Source organism: Ornithorhynchus anatinus, chromosome 4 (genome assembly GCF_004115215.2).
Source record: "Ornithorhynchus anatinus isolate Pmale09 chromosome 4, mOrnAna1.pri.v4, whole genome shotgun sequence".
Classification (NCBI taxonomy): Eukaryota; Metazoa; Chordata; class Mammalia; order Monotremata; family Ornithorhynchidae; genus Ornithorhynchus; species Ornithorhynchus anatinus.
The window spans coordinates 12,522,945-12,545,224 of record NC_041731.1 but is presented as its reverse complement, the minus strand read 5'-3'; the positions used below and the strand labels follow the sequence as shown (position 1 = coordinate 12,545,224).

General features: G+C 40.4%; 1 protein-coding gene across 1 annotated transcript in view; it reads right to left on the bottom strand.

Moving 5' to 3' along the window:
* Window positions 1–22,280, bottom strand: part of CNTNAP2 (contactin associated protein 2) — a 1,271,576-nt gene that overhangs the window by 811,795 nt on the left and 437,501 nt on the right. The window contains exon 3 of the mRNA XM_029062825.2: window positions 21,810–22,003. Coding sequence (XP_028918658.1) covers window positions 21,810–22,003 — 194 coding nt within the window. The remainder of the gene's footprint in view (window positions 1–21,809; window positions 22,004–22,280) is intronic.

The following is a 22,280-nucleotide window of genomic DNA, read 5'->3' as shown; positions in this document are numbered from 1 at the left end:
TTTGGAGTCAGAGGTCATGGGTTCGACTGTGGGCAAGTCACTTCACTTCTCTATGCCTCAGTTACCTCATCTGTAAAATGGGGATTAAGATTGTGAGCCCCACGTGGGACTACCTGATTCCCCTGTGTCTACCCCAGCGCTTAGAACAGTGCTCTGCACTTAGTAAGCGCTTAACAAATATCAACATTATTATTAAGTGCTTAATAAGAATCATTCATTGATTGATTTTATAAGTACAGAAACAATACCTTGTCGAGTGAGAAGAATAGTTCACCTAGCCCAATATTTAGTCTCAGACAGTGGCATCAGAGGATGATCAAAGGAAGAGTGTGATGGTTACCCTCTCTGAAATCCATCATCATGGTTACAGATCTACATTGTACACCCTCATGATTTCCTCCAATAATCTATCATTGCCCTAGACAGCACTAATTTATCTATCTCTTTATGAACCTACTGAGCTTTCTATGGTAATGAAATCTGTTGGGTTATCACCTACTGTACTAATACATTCTAGATGCCTACCACCCTACAAGGTATGTGCGATGTCTTTTTGTTGTATTTGAACCCACCACTTTACCACTTTCTAGTTTCAGCAGGCACCCCCTCATCCTGGTGGGATTCTGGGATTTGAAAAACAAGTCAATGCTTGTCCTTCCCCCATCTTTCATGAATTTGTATAATTAAAACTTGCACGTTCTCTGGAACTTCTCTTTAAAAAATATTTAATGGTCAAGTCTGCAAAGAACAAGAGTATTTCTTGAGAAGTTGCCTATTGGAAATAGGCAGTTCTAATGCAAATGTGCACGAAATAAATATAAACACTTGGTGTCAACCACTGTCGGCCAAAGTGGCAGTTCTGGATGACTGGGTCCACCCAAAACCTACACTGAGAACCATGACACCACCTTGATAGACAGCCTCCCCTTCCCAACTCCCTATTCTCCACTGAGAAGTCCACAGTTGGCCAGGCAATGAAATGACAGCAACAACCCAAGCCCCAACTTTGCCTGTCACCATATTTCACTTCTCACATCTCCTCCAAGAGGCCTTCCCAGACCATGCCCTTTATTCCCCCATTTGCCCCTGCATTCTGTGTTGATTATAAATTTAGCTGTGTACCCCTTAAGCACTTTGATATTCATCTCAGCCCCAAAATGCTTATGTAAATATTTTTGTACTCTACTATTTCCCTTATTCCTAATCTACTTTAATATCTGTCTCCCCCATAGACTGTAAACTCCTTGTGGTCCTGGATCACATCTACCCACTCTTTTTGTATTGTACTTTCCCAAGTGATTAATGCAGTGCTCTGCACACAGTAAGTGCTAAATACATGCCACTGATGATGATGATAAATACTGTTAATTAATTGATTCACTCAGTCAGCCCTACGAGACAACTGGAAGGCACCCAAGATGTGGCTCTTAAAGATACAAATGGCTTTCAAAAAATCCCCCCAATTTATGGCAACAAGAACCAGCAGAAAATCCATCTTTTCAACCTGTAGTAAAGGCTGCTTTTGCTTAACCATTAAAACAAAAACGTGCATTCAGCTCACTGTGAGCAGGGAACCACAGTTCCGTTGTACTGCGCTCTCCCAAGCACTTAGTACAGTGCTCTGCATACAGTAAAGCACTCACTAAACACCTTTGATTTATACATTCAGAATGTTGTCCCATTCCTGTCCTAAACTATCTGCAGAGGGCCTCTTTGGTTTTAAGCAGTTGAATGTGGGTATTGGAAAATGATTTCTGCCGAAACTTTGTTTTGTGAAAGCTATTTGAGAACCATAGGATGAAAGAGTCCACGAAAAGCCCTCCTCGTTTATCATTTTAGAGCCGGTGTCTATAGCAACTTAGACAGCCAGAGGTAATGGATTGGAATATTCTGACAAGCCTCCCAGCGACCAAACATTCTGGTGCCTGCTGTCTGTCTTCTCTGATATGGCAGCATTGGTATGCCTGCTGTATATTCCCCACACCTGCAGTGAAGCTAAATCTACTTGTTGCTTTCCTAACATTTGCCCTTGTTAACAAGCTAAAATGTATATTTTATGGCCACATCATTCCAATTTAATTAATACCTGCTAAGTAATGGAGACCGTTTAAAATGTGTTGTCACCAAATGGAGGATTGGTAACATGTTCATAAATAGAATACATAATTAATCATTTTAGGCTTCCTTCTTTCATTTTGCTATATAGAAAGTGAAGTTATTCAATAAACATAGATTTTTTACACATTATTAAAGCATTTAAAGGTGCACTAAGCTTCATACCACTGACTCAATTGCTGACTCAATCAGAATTCTTGATGTGGATGACACTCAAATTTATCTTTCCAGCTCTGACCTCTCACCTAATTTGCAATAGCTTATTTCTTCGTCTCTGGCATATCTCCACCTTGGGTGTCCCACTAGCATCTCAAACTGAATTTCTCATCTTCCCTTTGTAATTGTTCCTTCCTTGTACCTTTCCCATCTCTGCCAATAAGACCACCGTCACCCAAACCAGAAGCCCTTAATATTGATGTTTTCCTTGTCTCCTACTGTCTTTCAGCAGTCACTTACAATTAAATGCCAAATCCTGCTAGTTCTTCCTCTACAGCATTTACCAGATCCACTTTTCTCTCTAGTCAAATGGCCACCACCCCACTTCAAGCTCTTAGACTGGTTTCCTAGCCTGCAGCTTTGTGCACTTTCGGGCTGTACAACTCACTGCTGCCCAGATCATCTTCCTAAAACTCCATTAAGCACACAACTCTCCTCTCCTGAAAAATTGCTGGTAACTGCCTCCCTCCAGGATAACTGAAAAAAAAGTCACAATATGCTATTGATGCCCCACCCAGCTCTCTCACTTGCATATTGACTCTTTTCATACCCACTATTCCACAGTTCACCCTGTTTGCTACAGCCAGGTTCACCTTGCAACCCAATATGTAGTTATTTTATGTATTCAAAGAAAACATCCCTGATGGAGAAATTCACTTAAATGCACATGTGTTGCTGTAAAGGCCTCAGTGGACCACAATAATCACACAAAAGGGCCACCCCTTGATATGTTGATATGATTGATGCTTGCAGAGCCTGGTGCTGTCTTCTGTGTTGCCTGACATTTCTGATATCTCCCTTGCTCCTGCTCCAGTTTCTCTCACCTCCTGCCCCTTCCTTCAACTTTTCCATATTTCCCAGGAGTATCTCAAGAGATCTCCTGCCTTCTCTCAAAATCCACCCCCTCCACCTGCTTATCCAATAATAATAATAATAATAATAATAATGTTGGTATTTGTTAAGTGCTTACTATGTGCAGAGCACTGTTCTAAGTGCTGGGGTAGATAGAGAGTAATCAAGTTGTCCCACATGAGGTTCACAGTCTTCATCCCCACTTTACAGATGAGATAACTGAGGCACAGAGAAGCTAAGTGACTTGCCCATAGTCACATAGCTGACAAGCAGTGGAGCCGGGATTTGAACCCATGACCTCTGACTCCCAAGCCGGGCTCTTTCCACTGAGCCACGCTGCTTCTCTAGCTCATTCCATAGCACCTTTTCAGAGCACTTGCTCCCACTCTTCCCTGACCACCATCTTCAACTATTCACTCTCCAGTGGCTTTTTCCCCCTACATTCAAACATGCTCATGTCTCTCCTATCTTAAAAAAAACCCTCCCTTGATCCCATGGCTTCCTCCAGTTATCATCTCATTTCCCGCCTACCAGTCCTCTCCAAACTCCTTGAGCAAGTTGTCTACACCTGCTGCTTAAGTTCCTCTTGTCCAGTTCCCTCCTAGACACCCTCCAATCTGTCTTGTGTCCCCTTCACTCCACCAAAACTGCTCTCTCAATGGTCACAAATGATCTCTTTGTTGCCAAATCCAATGGCCCCTAATCCATCCTAATCCTCCTACTTGACCTCTCGGCTGCCTTCGACATGGTAGACCACCAATTCTCCTGAATCTAACCTTGGCTTCACTGACAGTCTCCTGTCCTGGTTCTCCTCCTGTCATTCTCAGTCTCTTTCATGGGGTTCTCCTCTGACTCCCACCCCATAACTGTGGGAGCCCCTCAAGGTTCAGTTATGGGTCCCCTTCTAATTTCCAACTACACTCACTCCCTTGGAGAACTCATTTGCTCCCTTGGCTTCAACTACCACTATATGGATGATTCCCCAAATTACATCTCCAGCCCTGCTCTCTCTCCCTCTCCGCAGTTTCATATTTTTCCCTGCCTTCAAGATATCTCTACTTGGATGTACCGTGACACCTAAAGCTTAACATATCTGAAACAGAACTTCTTATCCTCCCAACCAAACTCTTTCCCCCACCAATTTTCCCATCTCTGTAGACAGCACCATTAACCTTCCCATCTCACAAGCCCGTAACCTTGGCATTATCCTTGACTCATCTCTCTCATTTGACCCTCATATTCAATTTATCACTGGCTTAAAAAATGAAAAGCACCCAGAAAGAGACAAGTCTCAGTCCTGTCACTAAACATCATTAAAATATGTCTATTTCTCTCCATCCAAACTGCTATAACATTAATTCAAACAATTATCCTATCCTGTCTTCATTAGTATATCAGACTTTTTTGCTCAACTCCCTGTGTTCTGCTTCTCCCTACTCCAATCACTTTGCCCCTCCCCCCACAACTCACCTCTCTGCTTTCCTACTACAATACAGCTCACACTCTTTGCTCCTCTGGTCCCACCAACCTATTTTCTGTTCCTCGACCTCATCTATCTTGCCACCAATCTCTTCCTCACTTGCTGTCTCTGGCCCTCCCTCTGACAATTACTGTCAAACCTGACAATTACTCTCCCCACCTTCAAAGCCTTATTGAAGGAACATCTCCTTCACAATGCCTTCCCTATTTAAGACTTTATTTCCTCTTCCCCCACTCCCTTCTATGTCACCCTGATTTGCTCCCTTTATCATCCCTCACTCTGCAACTAGTTCTGCAAGCACTTATAGGCACATCTATAATTTATTTATATTAATGTCTGTCTCCCCCTGTAAACTCAATGAGGGTAGGAAACAGGTCTACCAATCTGTTATATTGTACTCTCCCAAGAGTTTAGTACAGTGCTCTACACACAGTAAGTGCTCAATAAATACAATTAATTGATTGATTCACCTTCATGGTTAAAGATATATATTCCAGTACCACTAACTTCCTTTCTAATAACTTATCATGGACCTATTTGCCTGTGAATCTCCCTAACTGCCAAGGGCCTGATGGAGGCCTAAAACATGGAAAAGACCCAGACAGAGACAAGTCCCAGTTGGCCTTCTGGCTCCTTGCCAAACCATTTCCCCTTTCCTTTCCTCATCAATAGGAAGGACATGTTAATGTGAAATTCGCTAGAAGTAATTGAAGGAATAACTAACAAAAATGATTGTGCAGCATTTTGTAAATGGAAAGAGGTCTCCACATACTAAGTAATAACACATATTATCATTCCCATTATATAGAAATGGAGGCTTAGAAAGGCTAATTGAGTGGCTTAAGGTCACAAACTCCACACACCCACATTTACATTCATATTGGGAAATCCATTAGCTTTGTGAGAACTTTCTAATTATGTTGCATTCAACAAAGCTGTCCTGTTCAAATTGGTAAAAATGGTAAAAGAGGATTATGCCCTGCAAGGACTTTGATTTTAAATATTACATTTATGGTGACGGGGTAAAGCCATGAGCTGGTGAAATCTAAACTAGAAATATGCAGTCTCATAATATATTAAATCAAGGCTAAAGATGGACACGTGAAATACAGAATTTCAGTAGATGAGCCAAAATATACAGGTTGATGCAGATTAAATTTGACATTTTCAGTCTCAACATCAATACATCACATTTTCAAAGTAGCCCTTGGACGATTGGAGAGTCATGAAAGCTCAGAAGGTGATTCAGGTTCTGGCACTATTCAAAATGTTCATCCCATACTGAATAGTAACTTTAAGGAAATGCAACCCACATCTATTTTGTGTTTCTATGTCAATGGTAGGAAGTAGTGTGTGTGCATATGCATTTGTGTCAGGCAGCAAGGTGGGAAGAAGATGCGGGTTTGTGATCATCGGCTTTGCTTTGAACCAGAATAAAAAGTTTGTGCAGCCACCTCACTGGTTCGTGTGTTTCTTTGGATGAATTTCCTATTGGTACTCTAATGTGACTTCTAGAGGTCTTCAGAAGGAAGAAGGAGATTTAAGATGAGACGAATTGGGAAGGAAATGGAAAAACTGTGTGGGTAGACAACAGTCATTTATTCAATTGCATTTATTGAGGGCTTACTGTGTGCAAAGCACTGTATTAAGCATTTGGGAGAGTACAATATAACAATAAACAGACATTCCCTGCCCACAACAAGCTTACTGTCTACGGGGGAGACAGACACTAAATTACAGTATGTGGGAAGCAGCATTACGTAGTGGACAGAATATATAGGCCTGGGAGTCAGAAATATTATTTTTATTATTAATCATATTTATTGAGTGCTTACAATGTGTAAAGCACTATACTAAGCACTTGGGACAGTACAATATAACATCAAACATATTCCCTGCCCACAATGAGCTCACATTCTAAAGAGGAAGGTCACAGATTAGAGGAGAATCCTGGCTCTGCCAGTTGTCTATGTGACCTTGGGCAAATCTCTTCAATTCTCCGTGCCTCAGTTCCCTCAGCTGCAAAATGGAGATTAAGACTGTGAGCCCTTTGTGGGACAGAAATTGTGTCCAAGCTGATTAGCTTGCATCTACCCTAGTGCTTAGAACAGCATTTGAAACATAGTAAACACTTAGAAATTACCATCATTATTATTATAAGCTCATCATCCAGATATTTTTATATTCCAGATTTTGTTTGCAATTTTAGAAATTTTGTTCAAGATAATTAAGGAGAAACAATGTTACACTGCCACCATATTACCAATGAGCAGGAAAGTCAATAGACCTTTTAAATTATATAGGTCCAGCTTTTGAGAACACTACGATGGAAGCCTGCTGACCTTCTGATCCCTCTTAAAAATTTAAGGTGATTCACACTGATATCAAATCCCTGGGACACAAACTCATGATCTCCAAATGTCAGGATTCTACACCTAATTCAAATGAAGCCACAGCAAGGATTTTTACAGTTCTTAGGTGAAGGATGTCTCTTATAAACAACAGGTTATTACTAAACAACTCTCCCATTTGCAACCTGTGAGACTTAGTTGTCTGAGGAGGTGAGCTTCAAACAGGGCACTGCTTTGTCATGCTCAATGTAAAGGGATCATTGCTAGATGCCTACAGAATTTTAACTCTTAAGCCCCTTCTTCACACAATAAGGACTTGGCCCTTAATCCACCTATTTTTTGGATGCTTAAAATGAAACCATGGCACTGCATCTTTATAGTAATAATGATAACATGGGTTAAGATCTTACTCTCTCCATATTTGACACTCTCCCATCTTCAAAGCTTTAGACTGCAGGCTCATTGTGGGCTGGGTATGTGTCTGTTTATTGCTATATTATACTCTCCCAAGCGCTTATTATGGTAAATGCTCGATAAATACAACTGAATGAGTGAATTGAAGGCACAACTCCTCCAAGAGACCTTCCCTGATTAAGCCTTCAATTCCTCTTGCTTGCCTGTTTTATAGCATTTGTTAAGTGTTACTGTGTTTCAAACACTGTTCTAAGCGCTGGGATAGATACAAGTTTATCAAGTTGGACAGTCTCTGTCCCACATGGAGCTCATAGTCGAAGTAGGAAGGAGTAGGAATTAATCCCCATTGTACAGTTGAGGAAACTGGGGCATAGAGAAGTTAAGCGACTTGTCTAAGGTCACCCAGCAAGCTACTGGCAGAGCCGGGACTAGAATCCAGGTCCTCTAACTCCCAGACCCATGTTCTTTCCACTAGACCACACTGCTTCTCTTCTCCCACTTACTTCAGCATTGCCTTTGCACTTGAATATGCTCCCTTTATTCACCCCTCTCTTGGCACCATGGCACTTATGTACATATCCGCAATTTATTTTTATTTATATTAATTTCTGTCTCCCCCTCTAGACTGTAAGCTCATTGTGGGCAAGGAATATGCCTGTAATATTGTACTCTACCAGGTGCTTAGAACAGTGGTCCACACACGGAAAGCGCTCACTAAATATAGTTGATTGATACTACATGCCAAAGCACTGCACTAAACACTGGGGTAGACACAATACAATCAGATCAGCCACAGTGCCTGTCCCACATAGAGCCCACAGTCCAAGAGAGAGAGAATAGTTAAGAAAACTGTGGCACACAGGAGTAAGGCTTGAAAGGGTAAGGCTGTCAAAGGCTTGAAATGGGTTTAAGAACAATTAGCTTGTTTTATATTCTTCTTGACTCCGGGCCTGAGACCTTCGCCCCTTTCATTTTGTTAACAAATTGTCATTAGGTTCTGCCATTTCTTAATATGTCACTCAAACCAAAATAATCCACTATTGTGCTCTATCTCAAGTGTTACAGAGGTGGAGGGCAGAAGGAAGGTGGGGGAATTGATTGGCTCCAAACTGGTTGCTATAGTGGGATTCTGTAATTTCATCATTAGTCTTTTATTCTGGTGCACTGGGGTCTCTGGGTAAGAAGTGTATCACGAGCAAGAAAGATGTGTTATTAGCTGGGGTCTTTCTTCACTTCATTCTAGATTTTTTCTGCCTTTAGATACATTTGCTATGTTGTAGTCAGCAAAGCTTTGTTGTAGACAGTGTAATACTGTATGGAAACACAAAGCCAAAGCATACCAAGGACCTCCTCTACAAAGGTTCTATAAATGCTTATTCTCAAATAGCATATAGTTAAATACAATATCAATCCCTTGGTGATTTGGGGTACATGTAATATTCCATAAATGGAAATGATCCATATATAGACATTTCTCTAGCTGAAATCATATTTTGAAATGTAAGTTTGTGTTCACGTTCCTAGGAAAGAGAGAGCTGAAGCTTTTATATATGTCTCTCTGACCCGGCAAACAGAAAGTAGTCTCCAGCTCCATCCTAGACTGTGAGCTTGTTGTGGGTAGGGAATTTGTCTGTTGTTATATTGGCACTTAGCACAGTGCTTTGCACACAGTAAGCACTCAATAAATATGACTGAATGAATGAATGGGAGCATCAGCACTGAGGAACCCTGACCAATTCCAGAGCCCACAGCCATGTTCACACTCAGAGGCAAATAGTCCCAAACTTTTCTTTCCTCAAACAGAAACAATAATAAATACCATCTCTAATGCTTCATACAGGCTGTCAAAGATTTCGGTAGTGGAATCAGCAGTCAATATAGTGGTAACATGCTGAATTTTCCCTTCTAAAATTTGTTCTTCCCTCAAATGATTCTTTAGATCCAGGGAACCAGTTACAGAGGAGAAAATGGAGAGTAGTAAGAATAATAATAATTATTGCATAATAATCATCAGGTCAGACACAGACCCTCTCCCACACAGAGATCACAATCTAAGTAGGAGGGAGAACAGGTATTGAATCCCCATTCTACAGAGGAGGTAACAAGCACAAAGAAGTTCAGTGACTTGTCCAAGGTCACACAGTGGGCACTTGGCAGAGCTAGAATTGGAACCCAGATCCTCTGAATCTCAAGCCCAGGCTCTTTCCATTGAGCTATGCCGCTCAGTCGTATTTTGACTCAGTACCTGGGTTAGAACCAGAACCCAGATGCTGGTTGCCAGTTTAGTGCTCTGGTTCCCGAAAGATGGAGCAGAAATGAGGATGGAAGTTACAGAGAATCCAATATAAGAGAAAGATTTCTAATTAAACTGCCTGTCTTTAAAATGACTGCTGACTAGCCTGGAATGAGTTCACAGGAGGCTACGTGGGGGTGTATACTTTACTGCCAAACTACCATCCACATGCTGCTCTCATCTTCCTCCTCACAATGCTAGGGACCTAGAGTCCCAGTTCATTAATTTGTAATTGCCTTGGAACTCATTTGAATTTCATTTCAGTTAATGAATTAAAGGATCAAAACCATTTTTATGGCAAAAGTCCATTTGTGAACAGTGCTTCCAAGACTGTGTGTCAGTTCAATCAATCAATCCAAGGTATTGAGTGCTTATCCTATGCAGTTTGGGAAGCAGCATGGCCTAGTGGATAGAGTTAGAGCCTAAGAGTAAGAAGGACCTGGGCTCTAATCCTGACTCTGTTACTTGTCTGTTGTATGACCTTGGTCAAGGCACTTCATGTCTCTGTGCCTCAGTTCCCTCCACTGTAAAATGGGGGTTAAGACTATGAGTCCCTGGTGGGACAGGGTCTGTGTTCAACCTGATTAGCTTGTTACTACCCCAGTGCTTAAAACACTGTTTGACACACAGTAAGCACTTGACAAATATCATCGTTATTATTATTATAAACTAAGCACTTGGAAGAGTACATTACAACAATTAGACCTGTTTTCCAGGGAATGCAGTAAGAGGAGGAATTTGTTGAATGAACAGTTGTTTCATTCTTGTTGCCCTCAGATGATCAGCTTAGCATTTATCTCCTTCTGTAAGTTTTATTTCTTCTTTAAAGGATTTTTCTGGCCTTTGCTTGTCATTCACATCTCCTTCATGTGTAAATAAATACTTTTGAATAATTTTATTGAGAGAGTGGCCCTGAAAAATGGCACAGCTACAACTGATCAAATCCTAACAAGATTCTGCAGAGAAACACATTCAATAGGACACTCAAAGACTATACTAGAGAAGAAAAACATCTGTCTTATTACATAACTACCAATGTGTAATTGGACTCAAGCACAAATTGAATCAAAAGAAAAGTTTTTAAATGGAAACAACTAGAAATAGATCAAATTGCTTCCCCTACGCTTTATACCCTGGGAGAGGGAGAAGCAGTGTGGCTTAGTGGATAGAGCAAGGGGCCAGGAGTCAGAAGGAGCTGGGTTCTAATCCTGATCCACCACTTGTCTGCTGTGTGACCTTGGGCAAGTCACTTCATTGTGTCTCAGTTTCCCTTTCTGTAAAATGGGGATTAAGACTGTGAGCCCCACGTGGAACATGGACTGTGTCCAACAAGATTTATTTTTATTGATCCCAGTGCTTAATAAAGTGTCTGGCACATAGACCACAATTATTACCCTGTGGTTGACTTAGGAAATAGAACATTGCTCTGGGAGCAGGAGACCTGGGTTCTGGTAGCCTTTGTGTCTGAATCTGGCTAGCGTTGGGCAAAACTGGACATTCACTTTTACCCAACTCCCACGTTGCAATTCATGCCCCATCAGGAACACACTTGACAGAGTACATGAGTGACGCAGAACAAGCCACTGGCATGTAATCAATTCCTTGACTCGGGTTCTTGGTCCTGAAGTTTTAAGAACCAAACTTATCTGTTGTTTCTGAAAGAAGCCTTTGAACAAATAATGCTGTAACAGGCAACTGTAAAGTTTGCGATTTTAAGTGATGCTGGTTGATAAATGCAATGGTTTTTTTTTTTAAAATGAGGAAGGAGTATGGCATTTTGAATAGCTCCACCATTAAAATGTAAGCTCCTTATGAGAAATAACCAGGCCATTTTTACATTCAGTAACTCCTAAGTGCCTAGTATAGTGCACTATGCTGGCATGTGCTCAATAAATGCTACTAAGTATTCTACCACTACCACTAATCACTAATTACACATGCCTTTCAACAATTAGGGAGTAATATAGGCATCGAAGCACCTTAAAATATGCTTTATTAAGCATTTAACAAGTGCTACAGGCCAGAAGATTGAGCATGAAACTTTTTGATAGACTGTGGCCACAAAGGCCTAAATCAAGTAATTACTTCCGTGAGTATCTCTTCACCCCTCGTCCCCACAACCCCAATTTCTGATCATTGAACACAAATCCAATTTTTCAGAAAAAGCATACTACCCCTGCTCAGAATATCATTATCAAATTCTACCATGTAGGCAATATGTGATTCTGGGTTCATCTATGACTAACTCCTCATCATGAGCCCTACCGAGCCCATCCCTGGACAAATGGATTAGGCTAATAAGCAGTTTAGGGCCTAAAAAAGTCAACCAGTTCCTTTGAGGGCCCTTTTTAATTAAAGTCTTGTCAGATAAATGAAGATGTTGGAACTAGAAATGGTGTCTGTCCCACAGTGTTATTTTAAAGAAATGGTTAACTTCTGTGTTGAGAAAGATTATATTTTTTCCTGAAATCTGCCAGGATATACCTGTGACAGGTTTCAAGAGGAAAATCTAGCCATCATTTCTTTCTTTTTGTCCTGCTTTATTAGTCTGTTTGGGGATTGCATTTTCTTTTAAGTGTTGATAGATGCTCTATTTGTATAAATTAATTTCCCATATTCAGGGAGTTTTCCCATAAGGTGGGGGTTTCCTACAAAGTGTTTGCTTTGGTGGCATAGTTATAGTTAGTGGAGTCACATGTAAACATGATGCCTAGATCAAGGAGCTATTTGCAGTAAAACAGTAAATAATATAATAACTTCTGTATTTGTTAAGGGCTGTATTTGGTACACAGCCTGGCACACAGTTAGTGCTTAAAAATACCACAATTATTATGGTGGGTCCTTGACAGATACTAATGAATGAGTGAATTAATTAAGCCTTGGGAACTGAGGCTTGAGAAGCCACAGGGCTTAGTGGATAGAGCATAAGCCCAGGAGTCAGAGGACTTGGGTTCTAATCCTCGCTCTGCCACTTGTCTGCTGGGTGAACTTGGACAAGTAACTTCACTTCTCTGGGTTTCAGTTTCCTCATCTGTAAAATGGGGCTTGAAACTGTGGGCCCCACGTAGGACATGGACTATGTCCAACCTGATTACCTTGTAACTACCCACGGACTTGGACCAGTGCCTGGCATATAGTAATAGCTTAACAAAGATGATAAACACTGATCATCATTGATTGTAAATTCATTTTGAAAAGGGAACACGTCTGTTAATTCTGTTGCACTGTACTCTCCCAAGCTCTTAGAATGGTGCCTTACACATAATTAGCATTCAATAATTACCATTGATTGATTGATTAAAGGGCTTACAATATGCAAAGATCTGGAGTAAATACACTCAGATTAGACATAGTCCCTGTTCCACATTGGGCTCAGGAAGGAAGGAGATCAGGAAAGAGAACAGGAGGAAGGAAGGAGAAAATCCTCCTTTTAAAGATGAAGAAATCAAGTCATAGAGACGTTGTGACTCGACTAAGATCACACAGCAAGCAAGTGATGGAATCGGAATTAGATCCCAGGTCTTTTGAGTCTCAGTCCTGTGCACTTGCCAAGTTGCTTCTCAAGATATAGGCAACATTTTGAAGATCCTAACCAAAAATATAGATAAGGGGTAGGATGCCACAGCTAAGAAGAGCTTGCTGACCACAATGAAACCAAGGATTTGTATGCATTCCTGAAAGGGGCATGTGAGCCTACCACCAAACTAGAGCACCTCTAAAGAGTAGAGATGGCTCCATCCTCACAACCTCCTCATTACTGATAAAGGAGGACTCTTAAAGGGATGAAAATGCCATTTTAATGGTTTCTAACACTTCTACCAGTGAATATGATGTTCTACAGAGAAGGTTACCTCCCAGGGAGGGATGACTGACTAGATATTGACCTGCATACACGAAGGTATAATCCAGCTATTACCACACGCTCTACTAGGTGTTTGACTGGGTTCCTGAATTCATACTCATTTTTTCTCAGTGTTTTATAAGAATATTTCCGGTCATTATGTGCCTTCCTTTCTGCTTCCCCGCCCCACAGCTACTTTAGCTCCCTGCACTCCTTTCTTTTTTTTTTATTTGGCTGTGAATTTCTCTAAAGCAGGACAGTGCTTTTCATATAGACCGCTGCACACAGTAGGCATCCAATACATGTTGTTAATGATCATTACTGTTAATGTACTAATGGAAAAGAATGCAACTTCTTAGTTCATCAATCATTCCCTTAATTACTTCACACTTCCTAATTAAATATGAAGCAGCAGTGAAGAGATGGAAAATTGATCACTGGAGCTATTCATTAATAGATGAGCCCATTAGCTACTCTAATTTCAATAATACAAAAAACAGCGCTGGACAGTTTTTACCCATTTGTTTTCTAAATGAAAATCTGGCATCATTGGGATAACCTCCTTCACTGAAAACAATCCTGCAGTAAAATATCAATATCTATCAACATTCATGGAACAAGAATTTCTTAGGGTAGAATTTGGGTGAGAATCTGAACTTCGTTAATGGTATCTGTTAAACACTTACTATGTAATCATTATACAGTGTCTGGTTATAGCTAGATATTCAGTGGATAAACCAAACTCATTATCCCAGCAGCCTAAATAACACATAAAAGATTACATCCCAGTTGGTCAAAACAGAATATCATACATGGTGCTATTTCTTGATTTTAACAATCGTAACCTCGCTGAAGTACCTAGAGCCGCTGAGTGTTTTGAATATATAATTATACTTGTAAAGTGCACTAAAATTTGTTCTGGACATTTAGTTGAATCAGTATGGTCATCTGTAGAACATGTACTACGCATAATGTGCCCCCAAGCTTTGTGAGGATTAGCCAATAAAATGGGCAATCAAGCACTTTACCAATGTAACAAAATTGCAACTCATCCATTTCCAGAAGGAACATGGATTTAACAATTACATTTCAGGAATTTGATTTAGAGACCACCATTTAAGTTACTGGCTTTCCTCAAAAGGCCTAGGTACAACTCTTGTGATTTGGGTTTTTTTCAATTGCATTACAATTGAATGTATGCCCCATAAACCCAGTGTCTTCAGTTAGCATTATGTTAATAATCCTTTTCTAGCCCAGGTTAATCTAGAGAAAATATATCATACAACCACATTAGGCTAAATATAATCAGGAAGACAAATATTTAAAAATGCATACAACTTTATATATATTGCTGGCTGGCTACTGGTATGTTTAAATAGCATGAAAAACTTGGTGGCACGTAAAAATGCCACAGATGGAGAAAAATAGGAGTGCAGTGAAAGGACTAGTCAAAAGAATCAGTATGGCTTAGTCGATAGCAAGGGCCTGGAAGTCAGAAGGACCTGGGTTCTAATTCCGGCTCCTCCATTTGTCTGCTTTGTGGTCTTGGGCAAGTGCCTCAGTTCTCTGTGCCTCAGTTCTCTCATTTGTAAAATGGGGATTAAGGCTGTGAGCCTCATGTGGGACATGCACCTAATTAGCTTGTATCTACCCCAGTGCTTAGAACAGTGCCTGGCACATAGTAAGCACTTAACAGATACCATAAAATGATTTCTGAAAGATGTAGCCTCAAAATTGTCTGAGCATATGTACAATAATGACAATAGTAATAATAATAATTGTGATTTTTGTTAAATGCTTACTATGCTTACTGGGGTCTATACAATATGACCAGGTTGGACACAGCCCCTGTCCCACATGGGCCTCACAATCTAAATAGCATGGAGAACAGGTATCGACTCCCCATTTTACAGATGATGACACTGAAGCTCAGAGAGGTTATGTGATTTGCCCAAAATGACACAGCAGGCAAATGGTGGAGCTGGGATTAGAACCCAGGTCCTCTGACTCCCAAACCCATCATCTTTCCAGTAGGCCATACACAGGTACTCACTTTTCATTTGGAGTGCAGAGATGAAAGGGATGGGGCTGCCAGCAAGGAACAATCAGAAAGAGATTTGGAAGTAGCAGGAAAATTTGGCAGTGGTTCTTTTCATAACTTGTTGCAAACTCTGAGGCTTGCCTAACACCTTGGGTTAGTGGGATTGGGAGTCAAACCTATACAGAACTGGAAACCTATAGAGGCAGTGGTCATCATAAAGCTGGGACATATGAAACCAGGGATGTTGATAACACTAGTCTTCCAGATGGTACAGTCCAATGGACGGCAGTGGCAAAGTACATGGCCCTGGACCAACACCTGGCTTCTCAATATGAAAGTCTACCTCTTCCTGAATAATAATAATAATAATAATGATATTTGTGAAGTGCTTACTATGTGCCAAGTGCTGTTCTAAGCCCTGGGGTGGATACAAGGTAATCAGGCTGTCCCATGTGAGGCTCAGATTCTTACTCCCCACTTTATAGATGAGGTAACTGAGGCACAGAAAAGTGAAGTGACTTGCTCAAGGTCACACAGCAGACAAATGGCAGAGCCAGGACTAGAACTCACACCCTCAGACTCCCAAGTTAGACCACGAAGAGCAGCACAGGGAGACTGAAAGTCTCCTGTGCATTCATCACCAACTACTTAAATATTGCAAATGGTTCAAATCTCAACTGGTAAACTCTACCAGGGAAGTCACTGATGCATCCACTTGGGAAGCAGCATGGTCTCGTCAGTCAATCTTATTTATTGAGTGCTCACTGTGTGCAGAGTGCTGTACTAAGTGCTTGGGAGAGTACAATGTAACAACATAACAGACATATTTCCTGCCTACAAGGAGCGTACAGTGAAAAGAGCATTAGTCTGGGAGTCAGAGAGCCTCAGTTCTAATCGTTACTCGGACACCTTTCTCTTCTGTGAACTTGGACAAGTTACTTAACTTCTCTGTGCTTCAGTTTCCTCATTTTAAAATAGGGTTTATTAAATCCTGCTCCCTCCTATTTATACTGTGAGCCCCATGTGGCACAGGCACTCTTTTTAACCTGATTATCTTATGTCTACCCCAGAGCTTAGTACACCGCTCGACATAAAGTGCTTAACAAATACCATAATCATAATTAAAATTACCATTATTATTTCTACAAATAGATCTAATTCATGTAAATGTTTTCCCCCTGCCTTTGTCATATATAGGCTCACCTATTTTCCAAATGTACTTTTTTTCCTAAGTGAGAAAGGTTCTTTTGCATTTCATTACAGCACTAAACAGGGTCTTTTATAGTACAGTTCCTCTCCCCCCACAGATGGCTAAAATTTCACAAACTGTAACCGCTTGAATGGTATAAAGATGCTGTGATTCCTCTATCTGCTTAGATGAGCTTGTGGGGAGACAGGTGCACTAGTGTCTATGATGGAGTCACAAAAGCTGTAGCAATATAAAATCATTTCCCCAGATCAGAATCTATTGTGATATATAGAGCTCAAAATGCTACATGTTAACAGCTACTGGTTTCACTAGTTAGCCAAAGAGTCCCCCGGTGACCCAGTTTAGGCAGACACAGTGGCAGCAGGATCTTAATTGCCTAAATTCAAGGCTATCAGAGGAGACAAGTAATAAAAGACAAATGGTCACATTTTGCAGATGGCATCATTTCTTTAGCTGAAGCCCAGGGTATTTAAGAGAACCCACATAGGAATCTTCTGGAAGCACAAGAGAGATGATTCATTGGGGAGAAGGAGCATAACCTAGTGGAAAAAGCAAGGACCTAGGTGCCAGAGGACCCAAGTACCAATCCCAGCTCTGCAATTTATCTGCTGTGTGACCTTGGGCAAGTAACTGAACTCCTCTGAACCTCATTTACCTCAACAGTAAAGTGAGGTTTATCCTGTGAGCCCCATACGGGACAGGGTCCTTGTCCAACCTGAATAACTAACTGCCATCTACCCCAACGGATAGTACAGTGCCTGGCACATAGCAAGTGCTTAACAAATACCATTAAAAGAAAGTTAATACTTCCCAGAATGGACATCTTCAAATGTGTCAAGAGTTTGACTCTTGAATCTAAACAGAAAAAATCAAGGGAGTTCAAACACACAAGAAGCAAAATTACTGTTTTTCTTAGAAAGGATTCTACCAGAAATCAGAAACCTATATCAAGTGTGAAATGTGTCCTTACACCTGTTAATCACTGATAATGAAGTGAACACTTCACAATTCTGTGTGCTTTGGCAATGCCTTATACATCCCAGCAGGGTTTGCTGTGATAAACTAGGGTAATTATGGGGTCTGAGTATTCCCCACTTTCAAAGGACCACAGGCATTATAGTGAGCACCATTTAGCCAGGTTCTGAATCAGATAAATCACACTGACTTTGTCAGTTGAAAAATAAATACAGAACCCAAAGCCACCAGCATTAGAAAGACTTATTACTCCTTCCTTTCCCAGGCGCATAATTGCATCTTTTATATAATTAAATGGATGAGTAGATGAAATCTGTAAAAAATCCAAGAGGAATAAGGGAACAATTTCTTTCCTCAGCAAGCGATTTAATTATAGATGGTCAGATCAGCACTTATGTACATATCCATAGCATTCATACTAATATCTGTCTCCCTGTCTAGACCGTAAGCTCATGGGTAGGAATCATATTTACAAACTCTTTTGTACTGAAATCTCCCAAGTGCTAATACAGGCCTCTGCATACAGTAATTGCTCAATATTATTGATTAATTGATCACTAGGTTTCACCCTCAAGTGATTTAAGTCTCTATCATTCTCAATATGACCATTGTAATCCACTTTAATGCCCACTTTATTCAGAATTGGGAACAATACTAAACATAATCAATGGCATTTATTGAGTGCCCAAATTGTGCAGAGCTCTGTAGTAAGCACTTACATAATAACATTAATGAATTGGAATGCCTGTGTCCATTTAAGATATTGAGCATCTCACGGGGAGAAAGGGTAAAAATATACAATCTCTCAAATCCGAAATTCAAGAATGCAAACAAGACTCACTGATTGCAGTTGCCAGGAAAACACTTCATGTAATCATAATATTTATTAAGTGCCTACTATATGCCAAATACCATGATAAGCATATCAAAGTCCCTCTCCTACCCACTGAAGACTAAAAGCCATGGAATTTCAAAATGATCCCCAAATCCAAGAAGTGAAAAACAAACTTCTGTTCCATAGAACGCTTCTTGAAAACAGTTTTAAGACTTCCTGTTGGTTTTTCAAATTCTTCCCTATATAAACATTTACCTGAAGCAAATGGGAGGTATTTATATAAGGTTACTATGGATTATTTACATTCTCTTTAGCTCAATCTCTCAGCTGCCTTCTACACTATGGACCACCCCCTTATAGAAACATTATCCATCCTTGGCTTCATTGACACCGTTCGCTTCTGGTTCTCCTCCTATCTCTCTGGCCCCTACTACTCAGGATCCTCCTCTGTCTCCCCTGCTCTAGCTATGGAAGTCCTCAAAGCTCAGTTCTGGATCCCCTTCTATTTTCCATCTACACTCATGCCCTTGGAAAACTCATTTGCTCCCCCAGCTTCAAGTAACCCTCTCTATGGAGTTGATCTCCAAATCTCCTCCTCTAGCCCTGAGCTCTCTCCATCTCTACAGACTCACATTTTCTCCTGCCTTCAGGTCACCTCCACTTGGATATCCTACCGACACCTCAAACTAAAATTTTCAAAACAGAACTGCTCATCTTCCCACCTAAACCCTGTCCTCCCCATCTTTCCCATTACTGTAGACATCAACATTATCCTCTCTGCCTAACAAGCCTGTAACCTTGGCATTACCCTCAACTCACCAGTCTCATTCAACCCACAGAATCAGTCACCAAATCCCATCATTTCTACCTTCATAACATTGATAAAATGCACTCTTTCATCTCCATTCAAACTGTTACTACTTTGATCCAAGCATTTCTGAAATGCCACCATTGACTACTGCACGAGTGCTGCTTGGCTGAACTCTAGCACCAGCTTGTTCACTGTGCCTTGCTCTGATCTACCTCACTGCTGACCCTATTCCTACATCCTCCCTGTGGCCTGGAACAATCTTCCACTCCATATACAACAGAACACCACTCTCCCCGTCTTCAAAGCCTTATTTAAGGTCACCTCTCCTCCAAGAGGTCTTTCCTGATTAACCCCTTTTCCCTAACTCCCTCTCCCTTCTGTGTCTTTACCTATGGATCTGTAACCTTTGAACATTAGCTACTCACCCTACCCTCACTCAACCCCCAGCATTTATGTACATCTACATAATTTATTTGAATGACTATCTCTCCCTCTAAACTATAAGTTCCTGGGACAAGGAATGTGTCCACCAACTCTTCTGTTCTGTCCTCTCCCAAATGTTCAGTTCAGTGCTCTGCCCTAAGTAAGAGCTCAGTAAATGCCACTGATGATGGTAGAATTAGAATTTAAGTGAAGAAGAGAATGAAACATCACGAGAGAGACTTAAAAGAGACATCCAGTGAGCAGGTTTGCATCGCTATGAAAGAGAGAACTCATTCTTAAAAGTGAAGGTGGAGGTAGGTGTGTGTATCTTTGTGTGTTTATAATCAGCCTTAAAGATCTGAATAATCAAGTAGGGCTGATATGATGCCAGTTGGAAAGAAGTGACAGGAAGATTTTTCTCCAGGCTAATCAACATTCTCAAGGTGAGCATACGTAACACAGATACATGACAAATGAGCTCTCTAGATCCAGCTGCAGTGTCGGCCGCAAGAGAAAGGAGTAGTAGTTTGTTAGCATAAATTCAGGGATGCCCTGAGCGTCTAGAGACTATGCAGGGATCTATAGCTTGATCAACCAAGAGAACCATTCTGGGGAAGGGAAAATACCCTATATGGTGAACTCACTGGGTCTGGCCCAGAGCACCAGGGAGCCCAGCCAGAGCAGGCCTGTTCACTAAGAGCACATGTAAGCTGGTTTTCCAATCCCTTGGCTCCCACCCTTGAAAGATTAGTCTATTTTCCTTCATTGAATTTGATTGATTTCCACTTCCAGAGATGAGTGAACTCCAATTGGTTGGAGCCCAGCTGTTCTTGATGATTGCAGTATCAGGGGATACTAATTTCCTTTTAAAACTCAGTGATGATTTGTCCTTTTTTATATATATATATATATATATATTCAGGTGAGAAATAATTGTGTTTTATTATCTTCTAGAGGTGAGGAAGGATAAAATGGAAAACGTTACTAATCCTTTAATCTGCTCCCAAAGTCTGCCTTCAATATATAGGCTTTGAGTTTCCTAGTCAGATATTGAAAATATTCTCAAGACCAAGTTCTCTCAATTTTTGTATATTAAAATTTAAATGATTTTTGTTAATTGTTTTACAGCTGAAATACAATTATTCATAGGTTTTGCCATTAGAGTATTGGCATTTTATCTCAGTTCTGAGTAATAACACTTATTTTCTTATGTATAGAAAAGATCATACAAAACAATGGGAAGAGTTTACATTTTAAAGGATAAGGATCTATAAATATCTCCTATCATTTTAGAATGAGCATAACTGACTGGTGTAATATTTCATTTTGAGAGTTTTGATTCTTCAAAGCTTAGTGAAGCTTTCTGAAATACTTCAGCCAAGTATGATTTGAAATGAACTTAAAAATTGATTTCATAGATTCAGAGTTGGACACGGACCTTGTCCCATACAGGGCTCACTGATTAATGGAAAGGGAGAACTGGTTTTTAATCCCCACAGGAAAAGGCACCACAAAATTCTTATTCTTTGCAAGTAGGTTAAAAAGTTGCAGTATTCAAATAACACTTGTATGAATTCTCATTAAAATGATATATTAATAATGTATAATACCAATCCTTGTTTTTAACACATTTCTTTACCTTTTATATCCACCAGCCTCTGTGAGTAAGAAGAACTGTTTTTGTAGATTAGTAAACTTGACCATACTTGGGATTTCTCAAATGTACCAAATGAATGTTTACATCAGCAAAATTTGAAACATCTGATTTTTTTTTCCTCTCAGAATCGTAGAATTCACATTGTAATTAAACTCCTCATAGATGAATTATGTTCGCTTCCAGGTAAAACTAAGAGATAGCTTTTAAAAGAAGTACTACCGTTTCTCATGGCAGCCCTGGTGAACAATTTCAATAACTGCAAGCTTTTTGTCTCTTCTTTTTATCCACAACTTACCCAGATGTTCCCATCTTGATGGTAGGGCTTCCAATTTCTGCCTGTGTCGCTGTAAAGCAACCTGTACTGGGTAACCCAATCAGAACTGCTGTATCTGCCTTGGGTTGCAATGGCACTGATCTGCTTCCTGTTGCCAAAATCCACTTGCAGCCACTGATAATGGTCACTGTCATAAGGAGACCACCCTCCGGCACCTGAAGCAAAGAGAAAAGGGGGGGACGGGGAGAGAAAAAGTTGGATCTCTTAATTCCAAGGCTTATAAACATATACATGATATTTCCAAGTACAATTGGCCACAGCATTATCAGACTACCTATACACGTAACAAACTGCATAGCTGTTATATCTTTCCTTTCTGCTGTTGGGAGCTCAAATTTTTTCTTCCAGCTGCTACTTTTGCCTTTTAATGATGTAACTGTGTAGTGTAACCTGCTACCTTTCTAATGAGCAAATGTCCCCATAATGCCTTAA